This window comes from Terrapene carolina, unplaced genomic scaffold (genome assembly GCF_002925995.2).
Source record: "Terrapene carolina triunguis isolate 2854851 unplaced genomic scaffold, T_m_triunguis-2.0 Scaffold42, whole genome shotgun sequence".
Taxonomy (NCBI): Eukaryota; Metazoa; Chordata; order Testudines; family Emydidae; genus Terrapene; species Terrapene triunguis.
The window spans coordinates 31,667,461-31,688,075 of record NW_020664393.1 but is presented as its reverse complement, the minus strand read 5'-3'; the positions used below and the strand labels follow the sequence as shown (position 1 = coordinate 31,688,075).

Below are 20,615 nucleotides of genomic sequence, written 5' to 3'. Positions count from 1 at the left end.
GCATGAATCACTACCAGCACAACCCTCAGTCTCAATAGAAAAAAAGGTTCATAAAATAATTTAGTTAAGCAGATATAAATACACTTTATTTTAAAAGAAACAAGACTCGTTTTCCATTTAAATCTATTATACCTCATTTGACTTATCTTATTGGATCATCCATCAAAACTATACCGCAGATGTAAACTTTCCATGTATGGTACAGATATATGCAACTATACATTATTAGAATTACCCTAGAATAATAATTCAAGCAGGATTATATCTAGGTAACATGAAATATAAATTAATATTATACAAACACCTAGTACATAGGATCCTTAGAACCTTAAGAGTCTGATCCTGAGAGGAACTGAGCAAGCCTAACCCTCAGTGGCTTCAGTGGGGAGTCGCGAGTACTCAGCAACCTTGAGGATAAGTTTGTTAATTACCAGAAATATAGACACTGTTTTGCTCCTAGACCTGTGCACATTTATTGCTGCATTTCTTGTTTTCTGGGTAGTAGTTTTTATGTATTCTGTGTCAAAGGGTTTCCATGTATTGAGGCAAGATTATGTTCAGGGTGGTGGGGAGGTGAGCTGTAACTCCAATTTCAGATACAAAGAGAAGCATACCTGCAGAACTTGTAAAATAAACTACTACACTTGCGCATGTGTACCCAGTAGAAAGTTTGTCAAGTTACGCACTGGTATGCCCCTTCATATGATATTAGAATAAAATACTATGGTATAAATCAAATTCCCACCTGTCTATGTATGCATATAACTCCTAGTTACATTATTAAGAGTTAAACATATCTATTTAATAGAAAATAGACCCCTAAATGGGAAGGATGCTTTAATCTATACATGAGCTGATCAAACTCCCCTTAATACTGGGCAGAAGCAAGTTACTGTACTAAGCACACAAAAAAGTCCCAAACATTTAAGACTAAACAAGTTCAATAACCTATAAATTTTATGGTGACAGGTTTCAGTGGTAGCCGTGTTAGTCTGTATCAGCAAAAAAAACCGAAGAGTCCTTGTGGCACCTTGTCCTTGTGCCCAAATAAATTTGTTAGTCTCTAAGGTGACACAAGGACTCCTTGGTTTTTTGGTAAATTTTATGGTTTGTTTGGATTTTGAAATAACTGGTGAATAACTAACTACTTACATTTATGAATACACAATCATTTTAAATAATTTCAACATGAATTGCCCTTTAATCCTGCAAACCAACCAAATCCAAGTGTTAAAAATCATGTATGCAAGTTCTGGCAGGTGCTTTTACAGACTATGGGCTTATGCACACAGAGACTTAATGCATGGCAAGCCAGGCTGTGAATGGAAAGCACATATTTGAAACAGCAGAAGTCAAGTGCATTATGGAACTTTTAGTGAACGGCAGCAGGGTCCACATGGCAACTTAACACACAGCAGATTTACACTACAGAGTTAGATTGATGCAAGACAGCTGTACATTGACCTAACTCTGTAAGTGTCTACACTAAAATGTTACTCCCATAGATGTAACTTGCACGCTACTTGCAAGAGGCATAGTGCTTAGGTTGATGTAGTTATGTCAACGCAGTGTCAGTGTAGACACTGTGTTGCTTACATGGACTGTTGCTGCCTTTCAGAAGCTGTCCCACAATGCCCCACACTGACAGTTAAATCAGCACAAGTTCTCTTGGCGAGGCTGCACGCTGCCGACACAAGGAGCATAGTGTGGACATGCAAAAGTGATTTAATTACTGAGGTGGCTGTACGTCGACATAACTTAGGTCAACAGTTCTGTAGTGCAGACATATCTTAAGTCTCTGTATAGGCAAGCCCTAAGGCCCTGATCTTTCAATGCAATGCAGATGCATGCAGGTGGACCCCTGCATCCACTTGAATCCCCACTGATTTCAAGGGGGCTCCACATTGTAGGATTGGGGCTTGAGCTGAATTATTCTTTAACCACTTCCAAAATAGGGGGGACAAATTTTGATGTTCTTCCATAGCATATCCATAGACTAAAGCTAGATATTAAAATGCTTCATTGAGGCAAAGACATCCTTATAAATAGTGGTCTACTGTCACAGCATGAAACAATTGGAATTTTTACAAAAATTGAAACAAGGAGTTTTCCTCTGCTTAAGGTGTATTATGTACAACACGATTATAATATTTACTTTTACCACCTTCCTTCAGGAAAATTATGACATACCATAATATTTTACATATAATGGCATTTATTAGCTAAATGTTGAAGTGCCCATGTAGGAATTGTTTTATTGGTGAAGTTACAAAACAAACATTATGGAGCCCAGGAGTGCTATTAGGCACAAAGACATTAGTTTTTCTGTAGCATGACACTTTGTGGGAAATTAATATCTCATTGCATTTCATCTTTTTGAGACCTGACCAAAATGCTCAATCTTAGGTGCTTATAATTAGGCAGTTAAATCTGTATTTAAGCACCTAAAATTTTGACTGTCTTTTCAGAGATAATTCTCAGGTTCTCAGCACTTCTGTAAAAATCAGGCCATTTTTATTTTAGGTGTCTAAATATGGATGGACGGCCATTATTGCATGTGCAAGTAGTGTCACAATGACAGAATATATTTCTGCACCTATAAACTTTTTGGATTCACATCCCAACAATCCTGAGCCCAACAACTGAAAATTCAGAACCAGATTTCTTTTCTTTTTTATACAGTAGATGGGAGAAGCAAAACCTGTCACCAGAGGGACACACTGGAGAGAGATTGAAAGAGATCTAAAGCACAGCTCACCCTGCAACTGTGACAAGGACTGTACATATTAAGATTTTGTACAGTTTAATCATGAGTTACACTTCCACTTAATTTAAAATGATGTTTCACAAAATGGAACATTTTGATACCCAGTTCAGAAAGTCTCAGCCAAAAATGCTCATTTAAGATTAAAGACTTTGTACCTAATTTTGCCCTTGGATATCATGCGTGACTTCCACTGACTTCAAACACTGGCAGGCCTGGGCCCTTAAAAATAATTTGCAGAATATTGAAAAAGGCAATCAATATTGCAGTCTTTTCCTGTAAATCTTAAAACACCAACATTCTAATATTCTAATTTTTTAAATAATAGATGAACAAAGTGATATCAGAAATGAATGGCATTCCTTTCTAGACCGCAATCTAGCTGAAAAAGGGAATGTATAGAATTTAATCCTATATAGTTGTTTCAAATTAGCATATACATATTTTTAAACCATTTTGGATTGTGCCCTATAAACTGAGTTAAAATTAAAAAAAAAAAAAAATCAACCCCTGAAAAGCTTAATCTGATGCTTTCAAATCCAGCCTGGTCCCATGATCTTCCTTACATTACACTAGATGTGCAATATCATCCAAAATGAAAGAACAATGAATTATTTGTTTCATTCAGTATGAAACATATCTAGTTTTAAATTTGGACTCATGATTGTATCTCATCTTTGTTCTTTATGGTGGATTCCACTGGAGGTTTATCCTGACCTAGGTTGTCTTGCACGTCTGCTGATACATTATTTGAACAGTTCTCACTGTCACATGGCTCTGTCTCTATAACTGTCAGATTTCCACAATCGTGGCTCAGATTTTCGCCATCTTTTCCCTTATCTTTTTTGGAATGAGAAATGTTCTCCTTTTTGTCTGACGAATTGAGAGCTTCCTCTGATTTGGAATTTTGACTTTCAGTATCACTGTTCTTTTCACTGTTGCTCTGCTTAGCAGTTTCACAGTTGGTTTCTGTTCCACACTGGTCGTTTTTTTCTCCATTTCTTGTGAGTTCTACCTTTTTTTCTTCAGCTGTTTTGCTACTTGAGCTACCAGTTATGGATATATGCTTGGAATCTCTCCATTTCTTATGTTTAGAAATGTAACTATTGTGAGAAGAAACTGGGGATGTTGGCTTTTTACCTGTTTTGTTTCCCTCCAACTTCTGTTTTCTTGGTGGTCCCCAGATGAAATGCTCTGAAGGTGTGTAATGTTGTTGGGCAAATCGCAGGAGCTGTCTCCTTTCTCTTCGGTCTCTAATGGTATATACAAAATATTCCAAAGCACTTTGCTTAATGTTGGGAATTGTGTCTTCCACAAGAGCTTCATGGAGAATAAATTTTACAAGTGGAGATTTGAAACTCTCATATCCAAGCTCACCAAGACTTTTCAGAATGCGAGTGATTCTTAAGTAGTTGTGTTGGGACCTGCAAGAAAAGATTCACCGAACTTATATAAAACTAACAGGGACAAGAAATGCTTAAAAATAAATTCTACTGAAGTGAGAGATAGAGTATAGTCTAGTGGTTATAGGACTAGAGCCAGAAGTCTTGGGTTCCATTATCTGGTTTGCCATTGTGTCACCCTGGACATGTCATTTAATCTTTCTGTGCTTTATTTTCGGCATCTGTTAAATGCAGATACTACTACTTAATAGTACTTTCCTCATAGGACAGTTGGGAGTGATAACTAATGTTTGTAAAATGCTGGGAGACTCCTGAATGAAGAGCTGTAAGTATGGAATCTGATCACTACTATCTGTTTATTTTAGCAATACATTGAATTAAAACTGTTTGGCTAGCTAGCACTGGAACACCTGAATTGAGCTTGTAAAATATGCAGTGACTGAGACCTTGGCTCTTGCGCTGCCTGACTTATTTAGGGCCTGATTCTAAGTCTACTAAGGTCAATGAGATGACTCAGGTAAGTTACTGGATAAATAAAGTACTTGATGATTTTTTTCAAAAAAGGTAATTATTTGACCAGATTTATTTATAAGCAACCCTAACCTAAGAAAGCAGTGTGCACCCATAATGTCAGGAGAAAATATTGCAAGAAAACACACTTCAATTTCAAGCTCAGTGGTATTAGAAAAGTAGTATCAAACTTAAAAAAAAATTGAGAGATAAATGTTGGCCAAATTCAACTCAGATTTATCTCCCAGATAATCCCTGTGAAGGAAATGGGATTACACAGGGTGAGAGTCAGGTCAAAATTTGGTCCAGTGTATGTTAAAACTATTCAGGTAGTGTTATAGTTGAGATAAAGCATTTAATTTTTAGGAGAGGATGGAAGCCTGCGCTTTTTCAGCCCTATTAAAAGTGTGGAGAATTTGCTCTTCCTTTTAAAAGTAAAGAAAAAGTGAATACTTAGATAATCCAATATTTGTTAATAGGCTAGAAGCATCATTTTGGGAATAGTTGAGAAATGTGTATAGTAGCGTGTTAGACAAACTAATATGGAGTTGTGTTCTTATTAAATAGTACTTGAAACAGGGGTGAAAGTAAGTTAAAGGACTTACTGGTATGCCGGAATCCTGACCAGGGGCGTGGCCTCAACCGGAAGAGGCGTGGCCTCAACCAGAACAGGCGTGGCCTTTAAATCACCCCTGGAGCTACCAACTGCAGAGGCGGCTGGGAGCCCCAGGGCTCAGGGGCGATTTAAAGGGCCCGGGGCTCTGGCCGCCGCTACCACAAAGGAGCTCTGGGCCCTTTAAATCGTTGACGGAGCCCTGTTGCCGCTCCAGCAGCCAGGCTCGGGCGGCGATTTAAAGGGCCCGGGGCTCCGGCGGCGGGGATCCCTGGGCCCTTTAAATCGCCGCCCAAGTCCCCCTGCCGGAGCCCCGGGGTAGCGGCAGCAGGGCTTGGGCGGCGCTTTAAAGGGCTGGTGCTCCCCACAGCGGCAGGAGCCCCCGGCCCTTTAAAGCGTCGCCGGAGCCCTGCCGCCGCTACCCCGGGGCTCCGGCAGCGGGGCTTGAGCAGCGATTTAAAGGGCCCTGGGCTCCAGCCGCTGCAGGGAGCCCTGGGCCCTTTAAATCGCCAGCCTGGGAAAGCCGGTCTGGCATGGTGTACTGGCTTTTGCCGGTACGCTGTACCATACCGGCTTACTTTCACCTCTGACTTGAAAGTACTACGGTCAGTGAATTCATGGCTGCTGGTTAGATTGACAGTAGGTAAGGAGCATAGTCACAAGAATGTGTGGAAGAGATACACACATACAGACACAAAACAATCATTGATTCTTGCTTTTTGTCTCTCCCACTTTCCTGGCATTCTTTTGAAAATATGTCCTGCTTTTCTCTAGAAAACAAAGGATAAAAATTCTAAGGCAATTACATAGCATCTAATGCATGCCATTACTTACTCATTCAAATGTTGAAATCTTTCTTGCCAATTAGCAGCTCGAGCTACATTTCCTGTTTTATCAATTAGTTTTATTCCAAAAAACTCCAACATCATTTTATAAGCCAACAGGAATCTTCTAATTGCTTCTTTTGTTTTCTTGAATTCCTAATAAAACAAGAAGTTCATCTAAAATCCTAAATGGCTCTACAACAAATACTTTTGCATTGTACACAACAACCTGATACAATAACAAACAGTCATACTTCAATATTAATCTGACAGTTGACAGTAAACTCAATTTACATTACCTCTATTTCATATGTAGTTAATTCTTTAGCATAGAAATTCAAACCTTGTTCTCTAAGTGGAAAAAGCCTGTTTAAAAAAAAATTGTTTCAGTTTATGGTGAACAAAACAACACTTTTAATCAAATCAATGCTTTAAAATAAAAATAGCTAATAAGTAACCAACCACTGTATATAAGTGTGATTATGTTCCAATTTTTCATAGTCTCCCTTCCATTTATTCAGGACTTCTTCAATGTAAACTCCTGTATAAACAAATTCAGGAAATTATTAGGTAGCAATCAAAAATATCTTTCAAATATATCACAAATGTTTTAGGCCTATATTGTGCTTTGTGCTAAAGACATGCCATTAAATTAAAGAAGAGGATAATTAGCATTGTCCATACACAGATGTTAATTAATATAGACCAGCTATTCACCTTGCGTAAATTGGCATAGCTCCATTGATTTCAATAGATGCAGATTTATAGCAGCTGAGATATGGCACTATAACCTGTGTAAAGTATATGGACCATTGTTTACTCAATGGAGTAGATTTCTTATCACATCTAAAACAAGCTATTTACTCTGATGATATTCAGAGTGAAATCTGTAGTCACTACATTAACGCAACTCTGCATATATGAGATCCTAGTCTAGTAGCATATGTCATGAATACTGCAAGGAAGTCATTGATTCAAGAATCTCTCTGGTTGCCAGGTGCATTAGGATCTGGGAATTTGTTTCAATTAATTGTGCCTGAAACTCCTGATGCCACTAGTGCTGCCAAGAATTTAAATGGAGTTTCTCAAGTCACACTGGAAAAATCCACAACACTCCAGGAGAATTTCCACTTGTATTAGTCTCATCACATTAATGCATTTGGGTCCTACTGGCAAGCACAAACAGAAACCAACAGTAGGGGACCAAACCAAAATGGAATTTATGAATTATTATTAATCATTCATACTGTGCAGCACCTCAGAACGAGCTCCAGTCACACACTAGCACCCCTTTGTGCTAGGTGCTGAACAAAACACAGGACAAACCAATGACCCCCTGCCCAAAGCCTTACATTCTAATTATATAGTGGGATTTTCAAAAGCACTCTTTGCTAACTCTTCTCTGGTTGAAATGAACGGCAGTTTTATCACTGAAATATTGCCAACTCCCAAATTCAAAAACCATGAGAAAAACTAAAAAACAAACATGAGATTTAAGAAAAAAAGATTCTCTCATGTCACAGTGCCGCCAACTCTCCCAAATTTATAGGGCACGCTGATTTTGGCCCCCACTGCAGGGTCTCTACATGGCTACCTGATGGTGCAAAGCTTCCAGCTTCTCCCCAAACCAAAGTTCTAATTCATTATTTCTGTGTCTGCCTGCCCCAGTCCACATCTGCCCATCTCCCAGCCCAGCAACAAATTAAATACAAACACTGTGCCTACATCAGCTTTGCTCCCCACAGCCTCCCTTATCTGCTCCGGCAGTTTCAAGGGTTCTTCACCCATCTCCTAGGACCTTCTTCCTTTCCCCCCAATCCTGGGAAGGAGAAAAGCTCTAGAGGCTCTTCACCCCCACTGTCTCTGCCCAGGCCTGCATGGAGGGGATGCAGAGAGCAGACTGACCCATTTTTCACAAAAGGGCAGCGGGAAGGAGGGAGCAGAGCTGCCTTGAGCTGCTAGGATCTTTCTACTCACTACCTCCTCCCTGTGATGGAATGCACCCCTATATTCACACCCTACACATTGTTGTAATAATCTTTGTACAAAGCATGACTTGTGAGATATCATCTGAAAACTCAACTTGCTGATCAGTAATATCATGGTAAAATGTGTATAGCAGCATTAGATGTTAAAAATGCATGTTCAAAACTCACAAAGAATCAAACTGGTCAAACAAGCCTGTCTTGAACAGAGTGTGTGTTTGTTTTAATTTGCATTTAAGTAATAAACAGAGTCATCAAATAGAAAGCGGAAGGGAGGAAACCTGCATGTGAGCATACACAGGTGAAAAACACCTCAAGAGTCTCCTCTCCTCTCTCCCCCTGTCCATCTCACTCTTCGCATTTGAGAAGACAAAAGAAGCAGCTGTTGGATTCTTGGGGAGAGGTCCTGGAAGCATGTAGTGAGAAATTTTGCTTAAATCTAATATAGTTTGGTAAGTGTTTTCATCTTTATTTTTGTAACTATTTCTGACTGTTTTTCCTATGCTTATTCTCAATTAAAATTTCTCTTTATTGTTAATAAACTTGTTTTATTGTTTTATCTAATCCAGTGGGTTTAAGAAGTGTCTGGGTAACTCCATTTAAGGTGGCAAGTTGTATATTATTCCCTTAAAGGAATAACAGACTCAATATATTTGGACTGTCCAGAAGAGGGCTGAGCAGTACAAGACATCCAGATTTCTCTCTAGAAATGTAACTGGGAATGTGTTGGTGTCACCCTGCGGTATAACCAAGGCTGATGAGAGCCAAGTGTGACTGACAGGCTGCAATTACAGAAACACATCTGGGAGTGACCTGCATGCTGGCAAGCTGTTTGTAAGAGGTCCAAGTTGGGAGCTACAACAGGAAGGCACTGCAAGGCACCACATGTTGCAGGGCAAGGGTGACACAGCCCCCCCACTGGTCTGGATTGCCAGGGTGTGACTGGTATGTCACACTCCCCTCCTGTGAGAATGGCATCACTCCCCTACCCAAAACCACCTCTGACTCCTGAGGGGAGAGCTAAGCCTGCCTCCTGCAGTCCTGGTTGGATGCTCTTCCACAGGACATGGGGCAGTGAGGAAGGTAGCCAGTGAAAGGGGTTTTTCTCACGAGTAGGGCTAGAAATCACCAGGAACGCCTCACATTATTACCATGCTGGCTTTAGTACCAGCCAAAATGATGTTATTCACAGTGATTCAAGAGATTGGCAGCACTACCACCAAATTCCAGGGGAGCAGGGGAAGGCCTATTCTGAGTGACTCTGGAAAAAAAAAATCACACCTTAAATCTATAGCCTTTAGCACCAAACTATGGCTACCTCAGAGCCAGTGTTGTGGTAAGCAGGTGGAGGCAGTGAGCTCCTTTCCCACTATGCTCTCGAGCAGTTGGCCATAGGAGTGGGTGCTTGCACTCCCTATGGACACCACCCAAAATTATATGGAGTCACACTGGAGTGGGAGATCCTTCCTATTCTCTCTTTGGAACACTTCCTTGCCAAAGCTCAGAACCAGTACTTTATCCTCATCCCCCTTGATCTGTCAGCCATCTTTGGCATAGTCCTCCATGCTTTTCTTATTGAAATCTTGTCTTCCCTTGGCTTCCATGATTCTGTCCTCTCCTGGTTCTCTTCCTATCTCTCTAATCACTCCTTCAGCATGCCCGGCAGAGGATCCACCTCAATCCTCCTCCAATTCCTGTGGGGGTGCCACAGAGCTCTGTCCTTGGTCCCCCCATCTCTTCTTACTATACATTTTATCTCTAGGTAATCTCATCCACAATCATAAATTCAACTACCATTTCTATGCTGACAACTCACAGATCTACCTCTTGATTCCAGACCTGTCGCCTTCTGTCTCTCGTTTTATACTTATATCACCAGCTCTCTAGGGCAGGAACTGTCTGTTTGTTCTTTGTCTGTACGGAACCTAGCACAATAGGATCATGGTCCATGACTAGGGCTCCTAGGCGCTACAGTAATACAAATAATAATTCCCATGCATAAGCAAGCATCCAGAGGGTTGTGCTGGAAAAGCACCTTCTTAACCATTTTTAAAGGTGTAACAAGTGCTGCTGGTGACTCTTCTTACCCCAGGACCACTGGAGGCATTGAGCCTGCTCCTGGCCTTCTCAGGTATAATGCGTCCAGTGCTGGTGTTTGCAAGAGGCACTTCCTCCAGCCCTACTGCATCATCACTCTGTCTGTAACAGTCATAATGCAGCCCTTAAACTATTCTTAATGGAATATCTTATTTCTATGTTAAGGATATCACTGCAGCTTGATGTGCAGTTCGTAACATAAGCAACTGCCATTGGTGTTCATGAAAGGTGCGGTTAGTGCCCCATGACTGCATTGGGAATGCATTGCTTAGAATTTCCAGCCATGACTGAAATTTTCCACTGTAGAACAGGGAGTAATTTAATAAATAATTTCTGTGTTATACATCCACCTTTAAGGAATGGTGTATACTGCAGTGTTCTCAGTATATTAGCATTACACTACAGGAAAAGTCAATTAAAAAAAGCACTGTGTGGACATTTTTGTGACATAAGTATTACACAAACCTAGTCCTTAGTACTTAGTAATTATCAGTTCAGTTTTATGTTATTATTTCATATTTTTTTGTTACTACTAATGTCAGATTACTCACCATCAGGTTTAAAGGGAATTTTATTCTTATAAAATCGGAGATTGCACAAGTCATTTTGATACCGGAGATCTTTAAAGTTCTGCTGAAAAGAAACAAACAAAGCATTATTAGCCTGCAATAAAACTATCAACAGTGGAAGTATGCTGGCATTCAGCTCTTAAAAAGATTTTAGAACCAAAAAGGTAGGCCTTTAAAAATATTAAGTCACTGGGACTACTCAAGTGCTTAAAATTAAGCATGTGCATAAGAGTTTGCATGATCGGAGCCTTAGACTGTAAGCTCCTCAGGCATGAAGAAGTTTTATAGGTTTGGGAGGAAACAATGGCACATCGGGTCCAGTCGTCGCCCTCTGGCATTTTCTTTTGGCTATTACATCAGAAGTTCTACTCTTTTCATTGTCTCATACTTAATAGGGAAAGATAAAGCCTCTTTTAATGAGTTCTGTTGGTTATTGTTCTTTATTTAAAGAGTGTTTTTAAACCACAAAATGCCCTTACTGGATATTGGTGTCGATACTTGTACAAGTCTCTTGCTGCATAAAAGCTCCTCTTTGGTTTCGTTGTCAGCTCAGTTGCATCATCACTCTGAAACATTTAAAGAGTAGTTAACATCCACCTACAGCCAAACTGAACACTGATTTGTATTATTATGGTGTTAGACATTTTAAAATAATTATTTTGCAGAATGGGCTTCAACAATTCTGAATACATAGATCTACAATTGCATAAATTTACTTAAGCTTTCATCAAACAACATAAATATGTGACAGGAAGGATATTTTTAACACAACAACTTTACTTTAACATATGAACAAAAGCAGGGCTAGTACACATGGTAGATGCTTTAATAAATTCTATAATTTCTTGAATTTAGACCAGTAGGTTGGCCAGTGATTTATTTACTGAATGTAAAACTTATCTAGAAATTATTTAAAAAGCGCAAACGCTTATCATGACAAAATAAGAAGTGGCTGAACATGAAAGTGAAGCATAACTATACCTTTATGTTAGTGAAATCAGACTATTCATAAATCTGTGTCATATCTTACCATGAAAGCATACCTATAGCTACCACTGCATCCTGTGGAAGAAAACTGTTGAATGGCAAACAAGAATATTTGTAGCACTGTCAAACTATTTTATATAATTCAATAAACTAGTGTTTAGAACTGTCAAGGCTGATTCCCCACTCTGGCACTTCGAGTGCAGAAGGTGGGGGCCCACAAGGATTTTAAAAATTAATACTGGCCACTCCAGGCTTGTATTAAACTCCCAAGGTTACAGCTTTTCTCTGACCTTGGCTTGGTAAATGCGGCCACCACCCAAATGCAAACCCCTTTTGGACCCAGGAAAGAGCACTTGGGAACTCCTCCCTTGGGGGTACCCTCAAGCCCTTTCACACACACACCCTTCCAGAGAAGAGCTAAGAAAGAAAACAAAGGAAATCAGCTGTTGCCACCAGCTAATTAAACATGTGCACAAACCTCTTAGGGCACCAAAAATCCAATCCTGTTCTTAAAAAAGGTAAATTTTATTAAAAACAAAAAGAAAGAAAATACATCTGGCACTTAGGCTTTTGCTAGATTTTAAAAGAGCAATTCCAAAAATTAAGCACCCAAAATAGCTTTCTTGGGGGTTCAGCTTAAAGGTTACAAGCAAACAAAAGCATCTGGGGTTAGAACAGAGCCTTACAGAAAATAAAAGAAATAAACCTAATTGCATCTTTCTAGACATTCCTAATCTATATATTTGGGTAGTTCTAGGTATAATCTGATGATTTCCATGCCTGGCAAAAAGCTTTTTACAGCATAGTCATAGCCCTGACTTGCTCTGTTCCCCTCTCTCCGGAGAACCACAGAACACAAAGGGAAAGCTTTTTTCCACCAATTTTAAAAAGTTCTAGCCTTCCCATTGGCTCTTTTGGTTAGGTGCCCACTCCCTTTTCTATACCTGGAGGACTTTTTAACCTTTTACAGGTAAAGCAAGCAGCCACCAAGAGGGACTTTATAGCTAACTGGCTGGCTGGGTGTCCATAAAAGGGAGCTACCCCCCCCCCCCCTTCATTTATCACAAGAACATAAGTTTACGTTTCAGTGAAAAGCATCATTAAACCCCCAGCAAAATTGTTCTTGGGGGGAAAAAAAGCATTTATGAAAGCTTGTAGCAGATCCCAACTGTTTTGGAATCTATGGGCCTGATTCAGAGCCTACTGAAGTCAATGGAAAGACTCCTATTGGCTTCAGCGGGTGTTGGATCAAGCTGTACACATTTTACAAAAACCCAACCAAAAGCATCCATATATTGAGACTTGCTAATTCTGTTGTGCACTTTATTTTTCACACCATTTTGTTTTCTACAATACTGTAATCAGAGATACTGCTATTTGTTTTAAGATACTGAAATAAAACTCTCTTACAGAAATCAATACACAAACTTTGGTGGGGAGGGGAGAAAGCACACACTCCTTTACACCTTATTTGTGGTAGTACGGACAGAGCCAGGCTTACTCCTGTGTGATTACACAGGATATCCTCCATCCACTGTACCCCAAACTCCTTGCCATGAATACATTGTTTACAAGATGCTTTGATGACAAACTGTCTTTGATGACAGACTGGCTCTGACTCCAACTAAAGATAAAACATGCTTACTTGGACAGGAAATAGCCTTTGATAATTAAATACCAGGCATTAGCTGCTCCACCATGATACATGAAGCAGAATGACAGTAAATATTAAAATTCTAGTTCTTATTTCATTTACGTATACCTCAAAAATTAAACACTTCTACAAAGCTAAGAAAAAGCTGGACCTCACTGATGAAGTTCTAATGCCACTGAAATCAATAACTGTTTTGCCATTGACTTAACTGGGTCAGGATTTCATCCTACGTTCCTAAACGTAGAACTCAGTACTTGAAACTCTCGATATCAGGTCCAGTAAGAAGTCACAAATCTATGTTGTATACTACCCAATACATATACATATCCTCAACCCCTTCAACAGAGGGGGTCAGTTTAGAAACAAATTTAATTTTGGTGTTTCAAAGTTTAAAAAATAATCTTCACTGTGGATGTCAGCAAAGACTTAGCGCAGGCTTTCTGATTGAAATTGTAAGCACATTGCAAGGGTTACCGTATATACTTGATCATAAGCCGGTTCGTTTATAAGCTGACCCCCCCAGCCCAAGATGGATAAATAAAAATTGAAATTTTTATAACCCATTCATAAGCCGACCCTATAATTCAGGGGTCAGCAAACTTTGGCTTCCGGGCCATCAGGATAAGCTGCTGGTAGGCCGAGATGGTTTGTTTACCTTGAGCGTCCGCAGGCATGGAGGTAAACCTAAGTAAACAAAGCGTCCCGGCAAGCCAGCTGCTTACCCTGATGGGCCGGGACAGCAACTGGTGGGGAAATTTTTTTGGGGGGAGAAGCTGGGCGTCAGGGGAGTAACCCCTGTGACCACCCCCCACATGACCCCACCCCTAGCCCGGTACCCTCACATTCTCCCCATCCCTTCCCACCTTATCTGGGGAGGGCCAGGGGAGGATGTCTCTGACCTGGCTGGAGCTGCTCCGGCAGGCTGGGCAGCGCAGCCGCAGCCTGCTCCGGCGGGCCAGACCGGGTGGCGCGGCTGCAGCATGTTCCAGCAGGTTGGGCCAGGTGGCACAGCCGCAGCGTACTTTGGCGGTGTGGACACAGCCTGCTCTGGGGGGCAGGGCCAAGTGGCATGGCTTCAGCCTGCCAGCCACGGAGCTGCAGCTGCTTTGGAGGCTGGGGGGAGCAGCGTGGCCAGAAGCGGAGAGACTCTGGCCCCGCCTCTTCCCTTCTGTCTCTGCTGTCTGTACTGCCTCTCCTTGCCCCCTCTGTTGGGGGGAGGGGCTGTGTCCCACCTCTCCCTCTCTATACCCATTCATAAGCTGACCCCCTTCTCTGGTGCTTCCCTTTTTTACTAAAAAAAAAATCGGCTTATGAACGAGTATATCTCACTTTATGGCTTACAAATATCTGCTACTATAATAAATCTGAAAAAAAAATTGACTTGTTTTGGACATCCAAGTGTAAGAATGCTTACCATAACAAGACACTTGCAAGCTGTGCAATATATTTGTGTTTGGATTGATCTTATGTTGTTAATTTTCCTAGTGCCATCTATGATACACAACATTTAATTCTAATTGTTCATCTCAGTCACTCAAACATGAGACAATCTTCAGTTTAGACTCCTAGGCACTGGTTCTACCCTCAGTTACATGGGGTGCAGGTGCACCTCCTATTAATGTCAATGGGAGTTGCACATGAGTAATTGAGGGTCAAACTGGGCCTTTAGGCTTTATTTACATTAGTCTTTTTCCCACCCTTTAAAATTTCCCACCACTGCTGCCACCAGTTCTGCTACTCTGGGGGTAACAGTGGTAGGAATGATGCTATACATAGCAGCTAGCAGCTAGCCCTGCTCAGAATCGGTATACGTGTTATGGCAACTAAAATATTGGCAGCTGCTGATACACTGGCACCCAGACGTAGTCAATTATTTTTTGGCAAGGTCCACGTTTCTTGGGCAAGATCTAGTCAAGGTTCATATTCCGGAGAAAATAATAATAAAAAATAACAATAATGATAATAATAAGTAAATACATAGATATTGGGATCCATTCAAAAACATCTGGCGGTCCGGATCTGGCCCCTGGTCCGCCTATTGATTGGGTGCCAGCAGGGATAATCTACACAAGGGCTCCTACTGTCGCTACTCTTCGTAGAACACTACAGATGCTAGCAATGGTGATAATTTTAAGGGAAAGTTTCCTACTATAGATAAAATCTTAGTGTAGAAACAAACATGGAAGCCTCAGAGACATCAAGACCACATCAATATACTAGTCTTATATCTCTTAATAAGCCACTGCTGCTGAGCCTGACAGCTGCTCTACTACACTAACAATTCTCAACCTTTTCAGCAACTGTACTAGTTTAGCAGACACTGATCCCAATGTCTGGTAACGTGCTGAGCTCTGTGTTAGGGATGTTGAGCAGTTTCAAATCTCACTAAAGTCACTCAGCCTGTCGTAGGAGCATAATACCTTGGTTATACCAACCAGTGCACATCACTTTCTGTCCTTTTGTGCACAATTTGTGGACCCTGAGCTGTTCCAAACCTCAGACAGGTGCAACAAAGCTGCCACTGCAGGTCACTTACAGATGAATGGGAAATAGGTAGCAAAGCAACGTGACCTTGCACTGAGGATCACTACTGAAAGGGGAGCATAAAACTCCAATCACGGGTGCCAGAAAGTACTATAAGTAATACTATAATTATTGTAGTTAGCATGTTTCATCTTGAAAGACTCTACAAATATTAACTAACTTTCCCTCTCAAGAGAGATTAAGTCTTCACAGAGAGGTGAAATCAAAAGACTTGCCCTAGGCCACATCAAGGTGTCAATATCAGAGCCAAGATTAGACCTCCTGAGTTCCTGGCTTCCAGTCCTTTGCTCTAGCCACACATTATTCCCCATGGTTGGTAATCATAGCATTAGATTACTAAGAGGATATCAAAACAATCTTGGTCTCAAACAGCCCTTGAGGCCAGTAGAAATGAGCTGTGAAGTAAACTGTGCATTAGGGGAAGTACAAAAAAAAAAAAAATCCCCACAGCCCAACACACTTCCTCCTTTTTCAGCTTGATAACAGAGCACACGTCACCAGGAGGAAAACAAGCAACCAGGCAGCAGCAGGCGGCACACACAGAAAGCAGCGAAGTACCCAAGCGGGGTCTGCCTCCCCCAGCTCGGGGGTGCCACTCAGCCCCCTTCGCCCCCCCATTTGTGCTGCTTTATTCCAAGGCAAAGATCCAGCCCAATTTACTCTTACAACACAAGGGGGAAGGGTACCGAGAAAGCAGAGCAAAGCCTCAGCGCCCCAAGCCTGCTGCATTCATGGGACACCCATGACCGTAGAGACCTCCCACAGCCCTGGCGGGGGGCGGTGAGAAAACACCAGCCGCTCCAGGGCTGCCGGGGCACGGGGGGCTCTGTCTGGCTCCTAGCCAGCCCGCAGAAGTTGGCGGTGTCAGGGGTACCTGCTCAGGGCCGGGGGCTGCTGCTGCTTCTCGGCCCCCTTCCACCTCTTCCCCTTCCTGCTGGGTCTCCTCGGGCCGGGCGCTTGCGGCAGGGAGCGGGGCCGGCGGTTCCGGGGCTGGCTCTTCCCCGCCGACCGCCTCCTGCTGCTGGTCCCCGCCTGGGTCCTGCAGCTCGGGCTCGGAGTCCGTCTCCCAGGTGGAGTCGCAGTCCTCCACCGTGGCGGGCTCCTTGACGCTGACCCCGCTCAGCAAGCTGCCCATCGGGGAGGCGCGATGACAGCCCCTGAGCCGAGCGCCTTCGCCTCCTCCGGGAGGACGCGGAGAGCCGGGGGAAGGGGCCGCGGGCGGGCTAGGGCTGCAGCGGCTGCTGCTGGGGCATGTCAGTGCGGGGAGGCCGCAGGCGGGGAGCCCAGGGAGGAGGAGAGCGGGAGCAAGGCAAAGGCGGCAGCCGGGGCTGCCTGCGCCTCAGCCGGTCCCCAGCCTAGAGACACACACACAGGGAGGAGCTGGAGGCTTCGGGATTTCCACAGCAAGCGCTCGAGCACGCCCCTTCCCTCCCCCTGCTCCTGCATGAATGAGACACATGGGGCAGGGTCTCGCTCAGGCTCCCTCGTGGGCTCGCCTGCACTAGCCGGTTAGCACGAGGTAGAGCTCTAGCCCCCTCCCCAACAGGTAGGGCTACACTGCAGCTGCAGGTGTAATTTCCAGCTGGTGTAGACATAGCCATGCTAGTGGCATAGGTGGCTCCGTCCAAGACATGTCCGCACTATGAGGAAATGGATTGCTTCATTAGCAGTGCCACAAGCATTGACCCTGATTTTACACTGGACTGTTTAAGGGCTTTGTGCAGGGTTGTGAGTCAGATGGACAGCAAGGAACCCACAGAGCAAGAAGACAGAAAATTGGAGCTAGAGGAACCAGTGTTTGGTGCTTCTGCGCCCAGTCTGAGCTGGGTCTTGAATCCCAGGACATGTTTGGGAATGAGATTGAAGCAACAGGAAGGGGCATCACAAATTCATAGTTTACGGTCAGAAGGGATCATTGGATCATCTAGTCTGACCTCCTGTATAGCACATGCCATTAAATTTACTCTTGTATTGAGTCCAATAACTTGTGTTTGGCAAAAGTATATCTTCCTGAAAGGTATCCAGCACTTCTCTTAGTATTTTGTTCCAATGGTTAATCAACCTCACTATTACAAATTTGTGCCTTATTTTTTAATTGTCTGGCTTCATCTTCTAGCCACTGGTTCTTGTCAGAGCCGTCCCTTGGGTAGGGTGAATCGGGGTGACTGCTCCAGGCCCCGCGCTTTGGCGGCCCCGGCGGGCCCGTGTGGTTGGCTGGCACGGTCGGTCCTGGAGGAGATTAATCTGTCCTTTCTGCCCCAGGACCCCCTGTTCCAGGCCCCGCACTTTGGGGGGCCCAGCGGGCTGGTGTGATTGGCCGGCGCGGTCAGTCCCAGAAGAGAAGACTCCGTCGCTTCTGCCCCAGGCTCCGCACCCCTCTAGGGACGGTCCTGGTTCTTGTTATGCCGTTCTCCACTGGATTAAAGAGCCCTTTAATACCCAATATTTTCTCTCCGTGAAGATATTTATACACTATAATCAAGTAACCTTTCATTTTTCTTTTGGTAAGCTAAATTGATTGAGCTGTTTAAGTCTCTCACTGTGAAGCATTTTCTCCAGACTGTAAATCATTTTTGTGGCTCTTCTCTGCACCTCTTCAATTTTATTAACATCCACCCCAACTATATTCACTATTCCAGTATTAATCTCACCAGTGCCATATACACAGGTAAAATCACCTCCTTACTCCTACTCATTACTCTCCTGCTTATACCTCCAAGGATTGCACTAGCCTGATCACTGGTGCTGCTGGGTTGAGCTGTAAGGGGTTATGCCTTTCAATAGCCCAGCCCAGCCCAGGCTTGTCCAGCAGCACCAGCTCCCCCAGCCCGTGTACCCACTTCTCTGCAAGAAAGAGCGTTCTCCCCTCCCGCATGGCCTGCAGGATGCAGACCTCCTCTAGTCTCTACAAAGACCAAAGTCTCTTCTTGCCTCTCCAGCTACCCTTCCATACCATCATCCGAGCAACCTGCTGTCCTCAGAACCCAGCTCTTCCAACCCACCCCTAGATCAAACAATCTATTCCCAGTCCCCAAAATGGGGACCCTATAATCCAAGATCCCCTTCCTGCCACAAACCCCCAACCTTTCCACAATCCTGTTCCCTGATACCTGGCTTTCCAGTCTGCTCCTAACACCTGCACTCCAGTTCCATCTGATGGCTGCCCCTAAGGCCCAGGCTACTATCCAAAATTTCCCACATCCTAAATGCCTTATACCTTTTAGCTTCAGTTCCACCCTGTGCTCCTCAATGTCACATTTCCTCAACCTCCCCTGGCCCTATTATCCTAATGTGCTGGTATGCCGATCTGTGTCTACCTACCTGCCTACTTACTTATACAACCACCCATCACCATAATGTCTCTTTTCTCTCCAATCCTGCTAGGAAAGACTTTTTGTTTCCCAGTCCAGGAAAGTAGTTGAACAGTAATGGCTCAGCTCCATCCCTACCAACAAGTAGTATTTTAACAATATGATTGAAGGAACTCCCACCAAATGTGCCTGAGCAGTAGACTTGTCAACCATCGTCTTCATTCCTGAGCTTTGGGTGCTCTTTTAGATATGCTGGGCCTAGGCTATTGAGTGCTTTGAAGATAAGGACCAAGACCTTGAACTTGACTTGATATTCTTTGGGAAACCAGGTGAAAGAGCAGAAGTCAGATTTGTTCTGCTTGCAGTAGCTCCTGTTGCTGAGGAGATTTGCTGGAATGTTCTGTCCCAGGGCAGTGCGTGAACCGCTGGTTCGGGGAGGCTATCCCCCAGTCCCACCCCATTTGCCCCCTCTGCCAGAGCCCAGAGCCCCCCCACCACAGCCACCTGCCTCACACCTCAGGCCATACCAGCCTTGGAGCACCAGATGGGTGGGTGGAGCAGGTCCAGCACCCCCAGCCTCAGAGCGCAGGCAGGTAGGTGGCACCGCTCGAGCACCCCCGAGCCCCCATGCGCCAGGCAGGCTCCCCCAGTCCTGGAGCGGTAGGCGGGCAGGCAGCGTGGCCCCAGCGCCCCCCAGCCCCGAACCGCTGGGCAGGCTGTGTGGTCCAAGTGGCGGGCAGGTGGGCGGTGCAGCCATAGCCAGGGGCGGCTCTAGGCACCAGCAAAGCAAGCATGTGCTTGGGGCAGCCCATTTGCAGGGGCGGCAGGGATCCAGCCTGGGAGCTGAGAACCAACTGCTGCCTGTCCCCCGACTGCCCCCCCCCGAACCCCTGACCCATCTAACCCCCCCTTCTCCCTGCCCCTGACTGCCCCCCTGAACCTCCGCCCCATCCAACCCCCCCTGCTTCCTGTCCCTTGACTGCCCCCCCCGGAACTCCCTACCCCTTCTCCAACCCCCCAGCCCCCTTACTGTGCCACTCAGGCCAGCGTGTCTGGCTTCGCGCAGCGCCAGACATGCTGCTGCATACATGCTGCCGTGCTCCCCTGCGGAGCCACAGGCCTCCCGCCCCAGCACCTGCCTTCCAGATTTGAACACCTCAAAATTCAGGAGTGCTCAAGCTCAGTTTGGGCAGCTGTTACTTCATTTCTCCCAAATCAAATATACTGATCCACTGTAACTTGCTATAGAAAAAGTAGGATAAAATTGAGCAAGAAATGCTTCCCAGTGGTTATTAGGACTGGAATTGCTATTTTCAACAGCCATTGCCTTTTTTGTTTATTTGTTTGTTTAAAA

The 20,615-nt window shown here is 43.9% G+C and overlaps 1 protein-coding gene across 1 annotated transcript; it reads right to left on the bottom strand.

The window, feature by feature from the left end:
* Positions 1 to 3,217: 3,217 nt before the first annotated feature.
* OGFRL1 (opioid growth factor receptor like 1) lies at positions 3,218 to 17,085 on the bottom strand. The gene is made up of 7 exons (XM_024193577.2): positions 16,825 to 17,085; positions 11,245 to 11,331; positions 10,748 to 10,829; positions 6,577 to 6,655; positions 6,414 to 6,480; positions 6,125 to 6,270; positions 3,218 to 4,188 (listed from the first exon to the last, which is right to left on the bottom strand). Exons 1-7 carry the CDS (start codon positions 17,083 to 17,085, stop codon positions 3,423 to 3,425), a joined length of 1,488 nt encoding a protein of 495 aa, XP_024049345.1. The 3' UTR covers positions 3,218 to 3,422.
* Positions 17,086 to 20,615: the final 3,530 nt, after the last annotated feature.

Excerpts from the sequence above, each read along its gene's own strand:
- OGFRL1 (XM_024193577.2), bottom strand. The coding sequence starts at position 17,085 with ATGGGCAGCTTGCTGAGCGGGGTCAGCGTCAAGGAGCCCGCCACGGTG. Across the intron at positions 10,830-11,244 it reads AGTATCGACACCAATATCCA|CAGAACTTTAAAGATCTCCG; the intron begins GTAAGGGCATTT and ends GTTTCTTTTCAG. Across the intron at positions 6,656-10,747 it reads AATTCCCTTTAAACCTGATG|GAGTTTACATTGAAGAAGTC; the intron begins GTGAGTAATCTG and ends TTGTTTATACAG.